At 50.0% G+C, this 17,723-nt stretch overlaps 1 protein-coding gene across 8 annotated transcripts in view; it reads right to left on the bottom strand.

Moving 5' to 3' along the window:
- The window catches only part of PPCDC (phosphopantothenoylcysteine decarboxylase), a 104,954-nt gene extending 87,380 nt beyond the window's left edge, over nt 1-17,574 (bottom strand). For 2 of the 8 annotated variants that reach the window (XR_008514220.2, XM_054532915.2), the window contains exons 1-2: nt 16,098-16,199; nt 11,253-11,459 (exon numbers count right to left, since the gene is read on the bottom strand). Coding sequence is in view for 7 of the 8 variants with exons in the window: in XM_054532915.2 (XP_054388890.2) it covers nt 11,253-11,438 (186 nt within the window). In the remaining variant the exon portion in view is untranslated. Of the gene's footprint in view, nt 1-11,252; nt 11,460-15,941; nt 16,074-16,097 lie in introns of those variants that run through there. The other 6 variants (XM_063716223.1, XM_063716222.1, XM_009250032.3 and 3 more) reach the window with 6 other exon arrangements.
- Between the last annotated feature and the right edge of the window lie 149 nt (nt 17,575-17,723).

Here is a 17,723-nt window from a genome sequence, read left to right as displayed (position 1 = left end):
GCGCTTTCAGAAGATGGAAGCCAAAGGAAGCACTAGCAGAGCGGATCCTACAAGATCAGATTTGATTAGATGAGAAAAGAAAATATCCAAAGCCTACACAGTAACTGAGACACAAGCCAATCAGAGCCCAGGAGCCTAGGACTTGAGGCACTGAGTACCACAAAGGTGAGCATGAGGCAGACAGCTGAATACAGGAGGACTGGTTCCTGACCTGTAGAAGGAACAGCTAAAGTTCCCCCCAGGTCTTCTTCCCACCCCAGGCAGCCAAACATACTACCCTTGCAGAGTTAGCACAACAGAGGTCAAAGGAGTCCTGGAGCAGAAGTGAGTATCTACAGACCAAACAGAGAGACCCAAGCCTGCTTCCCCTACTTGACCCTAAGAACGCAAGGTCAACCAGGCAGGAGACTACTGATAGGGTCTTTCTGGAAAAACCAAATAACCCTGGGAGTAGGGAGATATGGTAGGGAAGGAAATCTTCAGATATGGAATTCAGAGGTCCACCAACAAAACATTTCAATACCAGATGAGTACCAAGTCCCTGGCAGTGAAGACAGAGTTTCCAATCAGCTTTTGGCACCCAAATAAGAACAGCCAAGGAGTATCAGATATCTGAGGAGAGTCCTCTAGCAAGAAAGAGATTATACAAACAAACAGAAAATAGAAACCCAGAGACAATGGAGGGAGAAGAAAACTTAAAGATGAGAGATTACACCCAAGAAACAAGAACATAACACTTTTTAAAGTGAGTATTCAAGGAACAAAAAAGAACTCCTAGAAATTAACATTATAAACAGGTAAATAAAAAATTCAACACAAGTTTAAAAGAAATCTTCCAGAAAGGAGAAAAAAAAGATAAAGAAACGGATAATAGTAGAAAAAAGATGAGAAAATCGAATCAATTCAGTAAGTTAAAAAATCTGACGATTAAAGAGTTCCAGAGAGAACAGAAAAATAGAGAGGAGAAAATTACAAAAAAAAAAAAAAATTAAATTAAGTTTCCCAGAAGTGAAGAACCCACAGGTGAGAGCCATTTACTCTGCCTCCAGGGGTCGGAGAAGGCATCCCCACTGTTAGGTTCCTGAAGAAACTAGAGCATCATGTCTATCGGTGCAGCCTGAGCCCACAGCAGTTCTTCTGGTGGCCGCATCCCTCTGCTGATGTATGGAGTTTGCAATCAGCAAAAACTCAAAAAAATTCTTCTCATTCATGCTGCTACAAAGCCACAAGCGCCAGGCTGTATCTGACCAGTTATTTTTCTGTTCCCAAATGCAGTCCCTCACATGTCCCTGGTAAACTTCCCCTCACCAGAGTTGGTCTGCTGTTTGCTCAGCCTACAGAGAGCTCCTGAGAGCTCAATCCTGTTGCTCCTCCTCTCAGCCAGCACCACCATCAGTGGCCCCCAGAGACACTAATCCAAATTATGAACAGAACAAAGTCAAGGGCAGAGGCCACCCACAATGTCCACGGGTGTGGGTGTGGAAGCAGAGCAAGCGGTGAGAAAGAACCAAGAAGAAACTCTTTCCAAGTTACATCTTTCACTGGTTATAACATGCTGACAACATCCCCAGGTGGTCTAGGGAGAGGTCCTAGGATTCCATCAAAGGCCTCATGTAAATCGAAAAATACTTTGTCTACTATCCAAAACATAAACTAAAATCGATATGCCTTGTTCCTAGTGATCCCAATCTAGCTTTTCTTAGCACTTACAAGCCTTATCTGTAGCAATTTGTAGAGCTCACCTCCTTCACCTTTTTGATAAATGGACATTAGCCATCTCCTGCCCCTGGCCCCTTTGATGTTTCCCACACTTCCTGTAGGTCACCAACCACAGTACCCTAGCACCCCAGGAGAGAACTTTCCCAGGACAGGAGATGAATCACCCAGCCTCGGTTCAGGTCCCTCCTACCACAAGCTCAAAAGAGAAAATGAACAAAATGAGATCAAAGAATCCCCCCATTTCTTTGTTAAAAAAAAAAAAAAAACAGAGTCTCACTTTGTCATCTAGGCTGGAGTGCAGTGGCACAATCTCGGCTCACTGCAACCTCCCAGGTTCAAGGGATTCTCCTGCCTCAGCCTCCCAAGTAGCTGGGATTACAGGCATGTGCCACCATGCCCAGCTAATTTTTGAATTTTTACTAGAGACAGGATTTCACCATGTTGGCCAGGCTGGTCTTGAACTCCCGAGTTAAGGCAATCCACATGCCTCTGCCTCCCAAAGTGCTGGGATTACAGGCGTGAGCCACCGCGCCCAGCCCCTCCCATTTCTTCTTATCCTCTGCTAATGTTACCACTGGCCTCCAGCACCAGACACTGCTTCATTGTTCTTCTTCCAAATACATAAAACAGCCCTCTCGAGCCTCCTGAGTTTTGCCATAGCTTCAGCTCACCCTGGAGGGCTCTGGACCACATTCTTCCTTCATCTTTGGTTATATGTCCTCCCTTCCACTTAACTGTTTTCCAGCTCCTTCAACAGAAGGCTTCAGGTAGCCAGAGACCACATCTCTGCTAATACACTGCCTGCTTCTGCTCATGGGACCACCATCTTTCATTTTTAAGAGCTTCCCAACCATCCTGAAGCATTTGCTACTTAAGAATGTCCCAGGTTCATCGCCTCTATTCTGAAATTTGGAAAGCTACTTCCTGAAGGTCTAGGTCCTCCACTCTCCCCAGCTCCCAAAACCATCTTCCAGTTTGCAAAGCGAAGGACCTTGCCTAGTGCTGGCCTTCAGAATCATCCCCAAATTGGGCGCCAGGCATGGTGGCTCATGCCTGTCATCCCAGCACTTTGGGAGGCAGAGACGGGCAGATTGCTTGAGCTCAGAAGTTTGGGATGAGCCTGGGCAACAGGGCAAAACTCTTTCTCTACAAAAAAAATAATCAATCATCAATCAATAAAAAAATAAAAAGAATCATCCCCAAATTGGTAATGCCCTTGACTCAGGGGTTCTCGCCTCCCTCTCAGCTCTACCCTTTCTTCCTTCCCTACACACTGCCACTCAAGGTCTCAGAGCCTTTAGGCCCCCACTGTCCCCTGGGGAGCTCCAACCGGGGTCCTGTTAAGCCTCTCACCCTGCTTGAGATCTTCCCTCTAAGCTCTTTGCCTAACCCCTCAGAGGCTCCACTCTCTAGCCACCCTGCCAGGTTATAGTCACATTGTTAGGGAGCCTCCTGGGGTCAAGGTCTTCACTAAGGAGTAATGCGAAGAGTATGTGATGGGCGGGTCCTTCCTGATGCCCCACCTCTGACCCACTGAAGCAGCTGACTCTCCTTGGAGGTGGCCCTGACTGACCCCAGTGCTGTCTAGCAGGCCCAGACTAGTTTTTCTGGTTTTAGAGGGATGTCACTTGATCTGATTCATCAGCCCTATGGGCTTTGTTCTTTTCATTCACTCCACCAAAAGGTCCTGGGAGCCAAGGGCTGGGCCCTGTACACATTAAAAAAAAAAAAAAAAAAAAGTGTTATCTTCTATGATACTAAATAATTCTGACCATTTACTCATTTACCTTGACCTTTTCCCAGCAAATGCCAAGGGCAGAAACTCCCTGAGGGCAGGAGCCTTCCTTGGCTTTCTCTTACACCTTTGTGGGTCCTGGTAGAAGCAGCGCTGGGCATTAAAAAAGAATATCCCATATGCTACAGAATTCCCGAAAGGCAGCTCCCAGCTTGGTCCCTTGCTGACACCACTTAGAAAAAAAAATTTTTTTCCCTTTTTTTTTTTTTTGAGACACAGTCTTGCTCTGTTGCCCAGGCTGGAGTGCAGTGGCACTATCTCGGGTCACTGCAACCTCCGCCTTCTGGGTTCCAGAGATTCTCCTGCCTCAGCCTCCAGAGTAGCTGGGATTACAGTTGTGCGCCACCACGCCCAGCTAATTTTTGTATTTCTAGTAGAAAGAGTGTTTCACCATGTTGGCCAGGCTGGTCTCAAAGTCCTGGCCTCAGGTAATCCGCCCACCTCAGCCTCCCAAAGTGCTGGGATTACAGGTGTGAACCACCACGCTTGGCCTACCTGAGAAAAGTTTTTACAGCTAATATTTTTAAGCTGAATCTCTTTGTGTATGTGACTGAGGCTTGGATAGACCCTATTACAAAAGTTGCCTGCATTTTATCTAGCATGTATAGAGATTCCTTCCTGAAACCAGTTGGCAAGTCTGGTTTCCTTTTCTTTGCTGAAGAGACATCAGGAATCCTGATTTGGGTCTGGTCAGGAGAAATGGAATCAGGATTTAGAGTGATACCTCCCGTTTCTACTTCAGGCCCCTAGTGTGGCCAGGCTACTTCTGGGGCAGATTATCAAAGGAACTCATGGAGAGGCACTTCGCAGCCACAGGATGAGACAAATCCCATGGCCTGAGTCTCCACTGCCAAGCCCATTCCTGGCCTCTACCCACTAGAACCAAGAGCCAGCAGCAACACCACCCCTAAGTTAGGACAACCAAAAATGTCTCTGGACATTATCCAACGTCCCCTGGGAGGGAAAATCGCCCCCGTTGAGAACCACAACTCTACAGCATTATCCGTGAAGAGCATTTCCATCTCTGGAATGATGGGAACGGCCCTACCTGTGCCGTAGGGTGTGGCAGCACTGGCCACATGTGGCCACTGAGCATCTGAGGTGTGACTGCTGTGACTGAAGAACTGAATTTTTTATTAAATTCTAATTAATTTAAATTTAAATTTGAATGTGGCAAGCGGCTGCCACATTCAAATTTACATTTATCGGATAGCACAGCTCTGGAATATACAAGAAAATTTAAATATATCAGATAGCACAGCTCTGGCATATACAAGAAAAGGAGAAGAGCCCAACTGGAACTAGCAGCTGAGTGGCTGGAGAGCAGGTGTTTCTAGTAGGGCATGATGATGCCTCCACTGGAGACCAAGGAGGATTCTAAAGAGGAAGTGGTAGCCCCGCACTTAACCTGTGACAAGACAAGGAACCCAGGGCTTTGGTGGCCCAGTCCTCTGGGCCAGGACGCACAGCAGAGGACACTGACGTTGGGTCTACCAGTGTTGACGCTGGCATGCTCCAGACCTGTGCCCAGGTCCTAGCGGCCAGCTAAGAAGCTGACACTAGCCTGAGCAGGGGAGTGGTGGGTACATTCTAGGACAAAGGATTCTTGGGGCCCAGTGCGGTTGGCACATGAGGCGTGGGAGCTGTGAAGGAGGTGGCCTCCTTAACAAAACCCCCAAGGGAGTTCCGGTTGGCTCAGTGGGTTCCATGGCTCATGATGATGCCTCTACTCAGCAAACATTTACTAAGCCTCTTATATGGTGGGGGCAGGGCTGATAAGATCCAAGCTCTGCCCTCTGCTAGGGCTCAGTCTAACAGATAGGTGGAGTACAGGTAACCCCTAACTCCAAGGCAGACCAAGATAGGAATCCACAAATTCCACCATCCTCAAGCATTGGTGAGCTTGAGCAGAGAATGAGCTCCAGGTCTGAGCTCCTCAATTCACTCACTGATAGGACCCAGGAAACCTGGCCTCAAGGCCCCAGTTCTGCTAACTCACTCACTCCCTGGAAGGCCGTGGGCGAGACCCTCTTCCTCTGTCCCTGGTTTCCCCTTATGACCCATGCATGGGCCATTTAGACCACATGGTAGGGGTCCATCCAGCTCACCGTACCACCCCAGCCCTTCTGTGACCCTGACCCTTTCCCACCTGGTTCTGCAGGAAACAGTCGTGCTCTCATCTGCCCCTGGGGGAGCTGGTGTTCTGGTTGTGTCAGCTCCTCATGCCAACCCTTCTGTGTGCTTCCCCAACTTCAGAAAATTCTCAAGAAGGAAACCAGGGAGGTGGTCTATGGAGGCTCTGCACAGGAACGTTGTTCTGGGCAATCAGGGAAGGACCTTGGGGTGTGGGACCCTCTGACCAGAGGCCGACAGAGCTCTGTCCCTAGAGGAGCAGGCGACAGGGCTGCAGGCCAGAGGAGGAAGGGGCCAGCCAAGCAGGCAGAGGCACAAATAAAGGTCTCAGAGTTTCCACATCAGGACACAGAGCGGGCAGGTGGCCCCCACCCAGAAAAAAAAGGAAATCCTCAAACCAGGCCTTATGTCTTCTGCTCTTTCTTCAGTGAGCACTTTAAAAAAAAAAACACACACAAACTTACCAAGAATGTTCCCCAATATTCCCACCAAAAGCCCCACTGACTTAAAAAAACAAACAAAAAAACACACATAAAAATATACACATAGGTTACAAATTAAAACTGAACAGAATGATACAAAAATGAAAAATGCAAGTTTTCCTTCCTCCACCGGTCCCCCTCCACAAGGGTAACCACCTCCAGAGGAAAAAACTGTGCACAGTAACTCAGTATAAGAACACACAGAAGGAATCAGGCTACATACCAGGGGTCGGCAAACCTTCTCTATAAAGGGCCAGATGATATTTTAGGCTTTGTCGTAATGATTTAACTCTGTAGTAGCACAAATGCAGCCATAGGCAATACGTAAATGAATGGGTATGGCTGTGTTCCAATAAATCGTCTTGGACATGAAATCTGAATTTCATATCACTTTTTTCTGAGTCACAAAATACTATTTTTCTTTTGACTTAACCATTTAAAAATGTAAAAATCAGGCCAGGCACAGTGGCACATGCTTGTAATCCCAGCACTTTGGGAGGTGGAGGCAGACAGATCACTTGAGCCCAGGAGTTTGAGACCAGCCTGGGCAACATAGCGAAATCCTGTATCTACAAAAAAAATGCAAAAAAATTAGCAGAGTGTGATGGCACGCCTGCAGTCCCAGCTATTTGGGAGGCTGAGGTGGGAGGACTGCTTGAGCCTGGGAGGTCGAGGCTGCAGTGAGCAGTGATCACACCACTGCACTCCAGCCTGAGCAATAGAACAAGACCCTGTCTCAAAAATAAATAATAAAAATTAAAATGTAAAAATCATTCTTAGCTGTAGGCTATACAAAAACAGGCACTGAGCCGCATTTGGCCTGGGGGGTCCAGTTTGCTAGCTCCTACACCTTGCTTATTCCGCTTCCATCTTGAGGATTGCTCCCTTCAGCACAGAGAGAGCCACCCCATTTTTCTGAATCATTGCCGAGTAATCCACTGAGAGATTGTCCCATAAATCATAACGGCACTACAGCTCTCTACTGCTGGATATTTTGTTTGCTTCCAGTTTTGCTTTGAAATTATAAATAATGCTACAATGGACATCCTTTTACTTTGTAAATACACCCCACAGAGTTTAATCTTGTGGGTAAATCAAGGGCTATGAACATGTTTTAATTTCTCTCAGTATTGTCAAGTGGTCCTCCAGAAAGTCAGAATTTACTCCACACTACATACGAGCAGAGCCTTCTTTTCCTCACCCTCGACAGACCTGGATGCTGACAGCTAGAAATGTATCCTTCTCTGAGCCCGAGGCCTGCTGACTCCTTGAGTTGGGGGTTTTCTCTATCTTTAGAAATCCCCTTTTGGCTCTGAATTCTGCTGACACCTGCCCTGGCAAAAGCTAGGGTGATGTCTGTCTTCTCCTCCCAAGTTTGAAGGGTGTGGATGAAGGAGTTCAGGAAATGCCACCCCATAATATGCGGCTTTGGTATGCTGATTATTTCAAACCTGAAGGCACTGGGGAAAAAACAAATGCAGGGAGGAACTTTCTCTGAACTTCTCTTATCTGCCTAAAGACGGATTCCCCTTGTCCTGAGTCCCCATCCCTGAGAAAGGAAGGCTGACTTATTGACAGTCTGCTGAGGCATCTTTCATTATCTGAGAAGTTTTTATCTGCCTAACAAGACAACACTTATTCACTGTATAATTCCTCCCCTCACCCTCCCATAACTTGTGTCGCCACCACCCCCAGAAGCCCCAAGCCCCTACTTCCTTTTGTAGCTCAGGCTGCCATACAGGCTTCAGCCATCTCACTCTTCTGGGAATCTCATATTTTGTGGTACACCCATGTGCAGATATGTAACTAAATATGGTTTTCTCCTGTTGATCTTGTTTTTTGTTGTTGTTATTGTTTTGAGATGGAGTCTTGCTCTGTTACCCAGACTGGAGTGCAATGGCACGATCTCAGCTCACTGCAACCTCCGCCTTCCGGGTTCAAGCGGTTCTCCTGCCTCCGCCTCCTGAGTAGCTGGGATTATAGGCGCCCGCCACACCCGGGTAATTTTTGGATTTTTAGTAGAGCTGGGGTTTTACCATGTTGGCTAGGCTGGTCTCGAACTGGCCTCAAGTGATCCGCCCGCCTCAGCCTCCCAAAGTGAGCCAACGTGCCCGGCCCTGTTAATTTTGTTTATAAGTCAGTTGAACTCATAGCCCAGCCAAGCAGCCTAGCAAGATGGAGGAAAGCCATTTTTGCTCCCCTGCATGGGCCAGGCTGCCAACCCCAGGGAAGAAACTGCCTGAGCTGACAACCCGGATTTTACTGCCACTCAATTACATGACAGCTATGGAACTACAAAACCCCCTGGCCCCCTGAAGCTCCTGAGCCCCAGGACCTTCTCTCAGGCTGCCTTGGGGTCCTAGTCCTTTTTGCCCTCACATGTAGAATCTTCTAACACCAGCGCCAGAAGAGGCCCTGGAGATGGATCATTTGAGAACCTGCCCCTCCTTCACTGTGTGGATAAGAAAATTATGGCCAAAAATAACTGACTTGCCCAGGGTCCCAGGGTCCCAGCATCAGAAATGTGCTCAGCTGCCTCTCTTGTGACACGGTTGCCCACCTGCCCCAACATACTCAAGGTCATCTCTGCTAGTGACTACTCTCCCCGACTGCTGGTGTGTGTGGCTTGTGGCTAATCCATATCTCTCCACCACCCCTCACAGTCTCCCTGATTTGGCTACCTTGACTTTAGCAGCTTTACTGGGATGTCTGGAGATACTGGTCAATCAGGAACAGTGATGGGCCAGATCTGTAGAATCCCCCAGCTCCCTGCAGCCCACACCCCAGCTGTTCATGTGCTAGACAAAATCTGGACGTACCTAAGGAAGTTCCAGAAAGCCTTGAGCACATGAACCCACGACTCAGCAGGCGAAGAGCTGAAAGTGACTGCTCCAAGGGACAATGATGCTCCTGCAGGAGATCCAGCAGGAGGCAATGTGGAGATCAGGGCCATCAGGGAGTGAAGGGGAGTGTACAGGGATAGACGCCACCACTGGGGCCAACACAAGGCAATCCAGGGATACCTTTGGATCCCAACACCTCACGAGGGCCCTAATAAGCAAGGCCAGGCTTGGAGAGCTGTCTCCCTGCAGATGAAAGGCATGGGCCCTCCACAAGAGCAGGTGAACTGTGGCTTCCATGGCTCTTCTCAGTGGGGTTGCCCCACACCATGTGGCTGGCCCAAAGGATATGAACAAGGGGAAAGGACAGGGTGATGGCCAGGAAACACACACAACCGAGTGCTTCAACATGCCAGGCTCTGTGCTGAGTCACTGGCACAAGATCATTTTCATCTCTGACCCCTCCCACCCCAGCCAACATATCAGGGAGCCTGACAAGAGTCTGGGGTATGGGCAGCAGGAATCAGCCCTATTTTCAAATGGGAAAGGCAGGCTCCAAGAGGCTGAGTCGGGGAGCCCTCCCTCCCAGTTCAGTGCCCTCTGGCTGCCTCACTTTTGGCATCAACTCCAACCAGAGAGGGGAAGCCAAGTCCTGTTCCAGACATGGCCTGCCATCCCATGGGGCCCAGGCTAAAAGGCCCTGGGGTGGGCTGGAGCGCCTCCCTGCTCCAGGCAACCCTTTCCTCACACCCCCCCTCCTGCCAAACGCTGGCTGCGTGGGATGGGAGGAAGCGGTAGGGTTGCCATTTCCCTCCGCTCTGAGGCTGCCCATCTGTTTCCTGGGATAGGACTCCCCGCCCCTATCCACCCCTAGTCCGGAAACTCACTTGCTCTGGGGCTATGGGAAAAGGGAACTGCATGGCTCCCTCCCTCCCCAGGGGGTGGTGGCAGAGGCCTCCCGCCCTCACGGCTCTAGCTGGCCAGCTCCTACCAATGCTTCTGGGTACACAGAGCGTGGCTGGGCCTAAGCAGCACTGCCCTAAAAGTGCAGCACCTAGTCTCAGAGTGCCACGAGACTCTCCTCCCTCCCCCACTGTGGCCTGGTTGTCATCCCTGGCTGGCAGCTTCATGGCTTATCCCAGCCCTGGGGGTGGGGTGATGGGGTGACTTTCTGGGTGGAAGTCGGTGGAAAGTAAAAAAGTAAAACACTTCCCAGCCCAGCCCCAGCTGATGGGACCACGTGGTCATCTGTGAGTAAGCACCGCCCCCTGCTGGACATGCCACATACAGCTGCCGGGGCCACCGCATCTTGGGTGCTCAGCTGATACAAAAGAGGGAAAAGCCAGGCCTGGGGCCCAGCAACTTCACAAGCCCCCACCAAAACTAGGGGCCAGTAACACCAGCAGTGTCTAAGGCAACCTATAGTTCTATGTCAAATAAGTTTAAAAGAAGGGGACAAAACCACAGGGGCTGGGCTGGGGCACACAGGGAAGGCTTTGCACAGAATGTGAAAAGGCAAGAGAGGAGCAGAGAGGGCAGCCAGCCCAGCAGGGCCCAGCCACGCAAAGACCAAGGGTGATAAGACAGACCAACGAAGGGCCCTGGAGGCGGAACTAGGAAGTGAGGCCACTGCCTGTTAGATTTCATACTGTTTAAAGCCTTGAACTTCTGCACCAGAACCCCAATATAGAAAATAGATCTAAGTTGATGATCTGGCCAAGGATGGGGGCTAGAGTCCCTGACCCCAGCACACAGTCGGGGGCCCCTGGGGCAGCTCTGAACGCCTGAAGAAGCAAAGTTTGAACCTACAGCTTCAGGCAATGGGGTTTCAGAGCATTTGACTGACAAGATAACCATGGGGTCTCACGAGGAGGGAGAACACAGCCGCAGTGTTCAAGGCGGAATGAAAGCAGGGGTATGGGAGCCCAAGGCAGGACGGGGTACTGGGAACTTGCTGCACTTCTCCCGCCAACCCTCCTCCCACACAGGACTTCATGGATTCTCAGGGTTAATGTATGGGAGCCCAAACCCTCTGTTCACCGGGTCCTTTCCCAGCCTCCCCTCATGCTCTGTCTATACTATCTAATCTAGCCCCTGGTTACACTGGGCACTGGTCTGTCTCCTGAATCCTCCACAGAGCACCACACACACAGGACCTCCACAAGCATGATTAACATGATAAAGAAAAAGAAAATTGCATGTACTGCAGAGCAATGGGCAGTCCCCAGGAGCACCGGCCTCCCATGCCGGAGGTTGCCATGCTTATCTGGTAAGGATACTCACCCCAGGAATGTCCAAAAGCTTTGACACCAGAAGAGGCAACTTCAGGGCTGCGACACTCCCCGTGACACCCACAAGAACATGGAATTTTCTCTCCATCAAGGGTGCAGCAGCTGGACAGGAGGCCTTTGGTTCCATGTGGGGTCTGGTGGCTTCAAGTTCTGGGAGCCTGCCAGGCCTGGGATCCATAAAGCTGTTGGGATTTAGGATCTAAAAGCAGAACAAGGGCCACCCCCTTCATTCATACAGTCGACCAGAATGTATGGAGCACCATGTATTAGGCCCCAGGCCAGAGGCTAAGGCAGCAAAAGGGATCAGCAGTCCTGGCTTCAGGGAGCACACAGTTTGATAAGAAAGTGAGACACCTTCCCCACACATGGGCCAGTCACAAGGGAATGATGCAGTGCTGTGGGGAAGGGCTGTACCGGGTGCGTGGCTGCTCAGGGTGACCATCTCTAGAAGTCAGAGACTGCATGCCAGAAAAGATGATGTTGGGGTTGAGTCCTGAAGGACGAGTTAGTTTTTCAGAGACAGGAAGAAATCACTTCAAAGGAAGGAACAATCTTGCAAAGGTGAAGGTCCTGAAGGAAGGTGGCAGGTTGGGGAACAGGGAGTGGCTTACTAGTGAGGCCGGAGTATGATGTGGGGTGGTGGAGGGGCAGGAAGTGAGGCTGAAAGTCAGGGTGAGGCCAGAATGCCGTGGGCAGCGAGGGCCAGGGTGAGGAGTTTTGGTTTTAGAAAGATGGTGCTGGCACCTGGTGATAGTGTCAAAGGGACCCTGCTAGTGGAGAGACTGAAGGGCGAGAGGAGCTGCTGCGGTGGACTGGGCTGACTGGTGAAAGGAAGTGGCAGGAAGGGATGGGTTCCAAAGATGCTCGTGAGGTGGAACCCTGGGCAACAAGGAGGTTTGGGTGCTCCAGGGAGCCAAGAGATTTGCCTCTCTGTCCCTGTCCCTGTTAATCAAGATGGGCACCACCGTACAAATCAAAGCCCAGGAAGAAACCAGCATAAAGCACAGGCCACCCCAGGAGATTAGCTGGTTTGCTTCTTCCTCTGGCTCTCAGACGTTGCTAGAAGTGAGTGCTCATGATAATATGGCTGATGGACACCAAAACCTACACGTGGCGGGTTGGGCCAGCAGAACGTGCTTCATCAGCAACCATCACTGAGGACCGATTACATTGAACCCCATGCAAAGGAATTGTGGAAACAGTAGCTGCCTCTGGGGAATCTGTAGGTTGAGTTTGAGAAGACAGGAATGACACCTGTCTGAAATTATCTGAGATCAGTCCTTCCCTGGGATGCACCTTTTTGGTGATCACAGACTCAATTAACACATCAGTTTCCTTGCCTCTCCCTCCACCAGCAAGCTCCCTGAATGTGTGACCGGGTCTAATTGCCAACCAGCAGTCCACTAGCCGGCGGTCCTGAACAGGTGCCGAATGAATAACTATACCCTCCAAGGCAGTGTGAGACAGAAGACAGATACCCAGCCTGTGAATCAGAAGCCCTGGGCCCTGACCATGGTGTGCTCCTGACCTGGAGTGACCCTGGTCCAGGGTCATTCCCTCCCTGGACCTGTCCCTTCATCTGAAAAATGCAGAGGTAGGACCAGATGATCTCTGAAGCTCCTTCCAGCAGAAACTTTTGAGTCAATACATGAAAGAGAGTAGTAAGGGGCTCTCCGTACAAGACAGAAGGTCCCAGAAGATGCACTCAAAAACGAATCAGCAGGGCAAGGGAAACCCAGGCAGCTGCCCAGGAAGCAGTGCTGGTGAGTCGTCCAATGGCTACCTCCATGGCTGAGCATCCACAGGGGCCTGTCTCCTCTTCACTCACAGGCCCTTGGCTCTCTAGCCTCTCTGCCCAGGATTTGCCTTCAGCACTTGGGCACAACCCACGTGGGCTGAGGATCATGTTTGGCTGCATTATCCCACTTCTCAGCAGGGGTTAAGCACAGGCTGGTTCCCTAGGGCAAGATCACCCAAAGCTTGATTTGCCAGTAATCTCAATGTCTGCTCCACTGCAAGGCCCCAACCAGGGCAATGCTTGGCCAGAGTTGGAGAACTGAGTTTACCCCAGGGAGTGGGGAGCCCTGTTAGAATCTGACAAGGTACAGAGGGCCTACCAGCCACAGCTTCTTCCCAGAACACATCATTGGTAGGTGATGGAGGCACATTCTTTATTCTCCAGGGAAACCTACCTGCTAGATCGCAAACCCTGACCCTGTCCCATCCTAGCCAAAAGGTGCTAGGATAGGTAGATTCCTGCAAAACCAGAAGCCAAATTTTATCTCTGAGGCCCCTGAACCTCCTCCACATCAAGCTGATCTCATTCCTAGGAAACAGGTTACAGAAAGCAATCAGTTAAACTTGGGGCAGGAATCTGTATTAGTGACTTCAACTGCTTCCCCACAGCAGGCACTATAGTCCGAAATACAGTATTTAGCCTACTTAGCAAAGCTGTGCTAAGGATCAAACTTACCTACCTTCCTAAAAAAGAGGGTGTGTGTGTATGTGTGTGCTTAATATACTTGAGGAATAGAAAGTGGATCATTTAACCAACATTTGGAGGCGAGGTCCAATCAGTTCAACCTGAGAATTCCAGGAAGGGTGACAGCTGGCAGGATTCCTTTGTTTGCTTGCAAAGAGGATCAAATTCCAAACCAGTAAGTCTAATACTCTAACCAGAATCTGTTGGAGTCACCTATTTGCACAGGAAGGGTAGCTGTAGACAGTACCTGACTTCCCCGGGCTCTGCTGAACTCACAGGAACTCCTGAGCAGCAAAAAGAGTTGGCAAGCGGGCAGGTCATAGGGCTACAGGCTTTGATTACTGAGCCTCAAGATCCCAGGGCACTAGCCAAGCAGGTAAGCCACAGCCAGAAAAATGGCAGCTTCTCTATCCTCTAGAAAGACAGGGACAGACAGAGCAAAGAGCCTCAGCTTGTGATGTTTAAGTCTCCTCTGATGAGTTTAATCCAGGGCAGAGTTTTAGGTTTCAGGGATACCTGCCAGTTCCTATATGGGCAAAGGTGGAGCTGGCACAGAACGAGACTAAAGACAGAGCAAGGAAAGCAAGGTCAGACAGGGTATACATTCAAGCTCAATACAGGAAGGATGAGAACTGAGCCTAAGACAAAGCAGAACCAAACAAGGGAAGTGGGTGGTGGGTAGGCAGGGATCCAAGATCCATTATGAGCCTGAATCCTTTAGCCTAACATCAAAGCCCCTCACTACCGGCCGCCCAGGCTTCTGCTCCAGCTTACACCTGTAATCCCAGCAATTTAAGAGGGCAAGGTGGGAGGACTGAGCAAACCCAGGCACTCGAGACCAGCCTGGGCAACACAGCAAGACCCCAGCTCTACAAAAAATTTAAAAATTAGTCAGGTGTGGTGGCACATGCCTGTGGTCTCAACTACTTGGGAGGCTGAGGCAGGAGGATCGCTTGAGCCTAGAAGGCTGCAGTGAGCCATGTTTGTGCCACTGCACTCCAGCCTGGGTGACAGAGAGAGACCATTTCAAAATATAATAATAGTACCACAATAAAAAAAAGTATATAACTATTTACATAGCATTTACACTGTATCAGGTTTTATAAGTAATCTAGAGATTATTTGAATTATATGGAAGGCGTGGTGGCACGAGCCTGCAGTCCCAGCTACTTGGGAGGCTGAGGTGGGAAGATTAACTGAGCCCAGGGAGTTCGAAGATGCAGTGAGCTATGATTGCACCACTACACTCCAGCCTGGGAGACAGAGTGAGACCCTGACTCAAAAAAAAAAAAAAAAAAGAAAAGAAAAGAAAAAAGAGTATACGGGAAGGCTGATGTGGTGGCTCACACCAGTAATCCCAGCATTTTGAGAGGCCGAGGAAGGAGGATAGCTTGAGCCAGGAGTTTCAGACCAGCCTGGGTAACATGGTGAGACCCTGTCTCTACAAAAATAAAATAAAATAAAAATTAGCCGGGTGTGGTGGTTTATGCCTGTGGTTCCAGCTACACAGGAGGCTGAGGCAGGAGGATCCCTCGAGCCCAGGAGATCGAGGCTGCAGTGAGCCATGTTCCTACCACTGCACTCCAGCCTGGGTCACAGAATGAGATCTTGTCTCAAAAAAAAAAAAGGTATACAGAAATCCCCTGCGGATACTGAGGGATGAATGTATCTAACACACACTCACACACGTGGGCTACTAGAAAGGCAGTGACTGCGAATTGCTACTTCCCAGCCACTATGAGAGCTGTGGAAACCCCTGCTCCAGGACACCCACCACTTCCCCAACTTGGCAACCTCTCCTGCTCGCCATCTAGCACCTGCTTCCAAATACCTCAAGGACAGCAGGAAGTTCTTTTCTGACAAAATTTGGCCTAATTTTTAAATAGCACTCAGCACTTTTTGGCAGGCCTAGGGCTACTTCCAACATCCCACGGCTTTCCTTTTTTAATTTTACCAACTTTTTAAATACACTTCGTACTTTAGGCAGCCAGGGTAAGCGCTCAGTGTGAGGAGCTGACACGGCCATCATTTAAACTAGATTAAACGACACTGGACAAATAATCGCAGAGCAGCACAAAGTCGGGCTGGACGGGCACAGATGCAAACCCTCCACTCAGGGCTGGGGGTCCCTCCTGCTCCAGGCTGCCCCACCCGTACAGCCGGGAAAGTGAGGTCGCACAGATATGCACGGCCGCCTACCCACGCAGAGTCGCAAGCAGAGCTTCATGGGCACAGAGGAGAAAGTAAGGACACACACAGACAGCCGCGGACCCACACTCGCAGACACAGCTCCCCGAACCTCCCCTCCAGCGCCGCCGCGAGAACCCAGCTTCCCAGCCCCCTTCCACTGCTCACCCGCGCCAGGCGCGTCTCGGGGCCGCTCCCAAATATCGCGGTATCTCTGCCGCCCTCCCGCGGAATCTGACTGGCATGCCTCACGAGAGCACCGGGCTGGCTGTGTGTCGCGCAGCCTTCTGGGAGTTGTAGTCCACTTCTCTGCCTTTCGGGAGTTGTAGTCCACTGGGGAAATCCTGGAGCAAACCCTGGCTCCCTGTTCTTTGTATTGCTGGGACTCTCGATAGGGGCTGTCATAACTGTCCGACCTCCTCTCCTCACTCTTATCAGCCCCACACACACTGCTTGTTGCCTGGGGCCTTTTTTTTTTTTTTTTTTTTGCTGTTGTCCCAGGGTTTATTGAAAATATTACAGTATCTCAAAAAGATTCAAACAGCTTCCACGTGCGTTTTGAAATTCATCCCCACTGTTGGCTGAGTGAACTGCAGGTTGGACAGACTGCCAAAGTCCAAAAACATCAGCATTTCCTTAATGTCAGGATCTGTTAATACTTCAATGATCTGATCCAGGGCTGAGACCTCAGGAACATGATTATCTCTCCTTTCTCTCTTCTCCTCCTGCAACTTGATGCAGATACCTCTCACTGAGCGCTTCAAATCAGCTTCATCACATGCATGTTGTAGCCTGCTATCTTGTTGGGGAGCTGTTTTTTTTTTTCTTTTTTTAGACAGGGTCTGGCTCTGTCACCCAGACTGGAGTGTGCAGTGGTGCTATCTCCACTCACTGCAACCTCCACCTTTTGGGCTCAAGCCATCCTCCTATCTTAGCCTATGGAGTAGCCAGGACTACAGGAGTGCGCCATCATGCCGGACTAATGTTTGTATTTTTTGTAGAGACGGGTTCTCACTCTATTGCCCAGGCTGGTCTCAAACTCCTAGGCTCAAGCAATCCGCCCACCTTGGCCTCCCAAAGTGCTGGGATTACAGGAGTGAGCCACCACACCCGGCCCTGGGGAGTTTTTGCTGGAAATAATGGTGATCTCCTTGCACATGTGCTTGTTTGTGTGGAAGGTGCTGCCCGGGTGTGTGTAGTACTTTTTTATGACGAAGTATAGAAAAGAGCTATCTTCATGGTATTAGTGCGAATGGGGCCCATGTTGGCAGGTCCTTAGTAAAAGAGGGCTCGGGGCACTTAATATTTACCAAGCCTCTTCTATTTTAGGTGCACAGGATACAGAGATAAATCAGATGCGTCCCTGTTCTTGAGACAAACAGGGACACAGAAAATGACAGAGTAAGATCCTCCATGAGGAAGCAACACCTCTAGGCAGGAAAGCCTTCTTGAAGGAGTGACTTGAAATGAATCTTGAAGGACAGCCAGGAGGTTAGATACAGGATCCCAATAGCGATCCAGGTGGAAGGCATCGAATGGGCAAAGGGAAGGCGGCAGGAGAACACACACTGGCATGCTTCCCTGCCCCCTTCATTTTCTAGCCTTCACAGGCCCCAGGAACCTCTGTATTCATTGAGGTGGCTGAACCAGCTGCGGGTCCCCTGCCCTGAGCTGAGGTGGGGCCTCTGCTCTACCCCTGCCCTTGGCCGCAGTGGACCATCTGGGCCAAACCATCCCTTACGCAGGGATCCAGCCTGTGTCTTTATTTTTTGAGATGGAGTCTTGCTGTGTCGC

This window comes from Pongo abelii, chromosome 16 (assembly GCF_028885655.2).
Source record: "Pongo abelii isolate AG06213 chromosome 16, NHGRI_mPonAbe1-v2.0_pri, whole genome shotgun sequence".
NCBI lineage: Eukaryota > Metazoa > Chordata > Mammalia > Primates > Hominidae > Pongo > Pongo abelii.
This window is presented reverse-complemented; position numbering and strand designations above follow the sequence as displayed.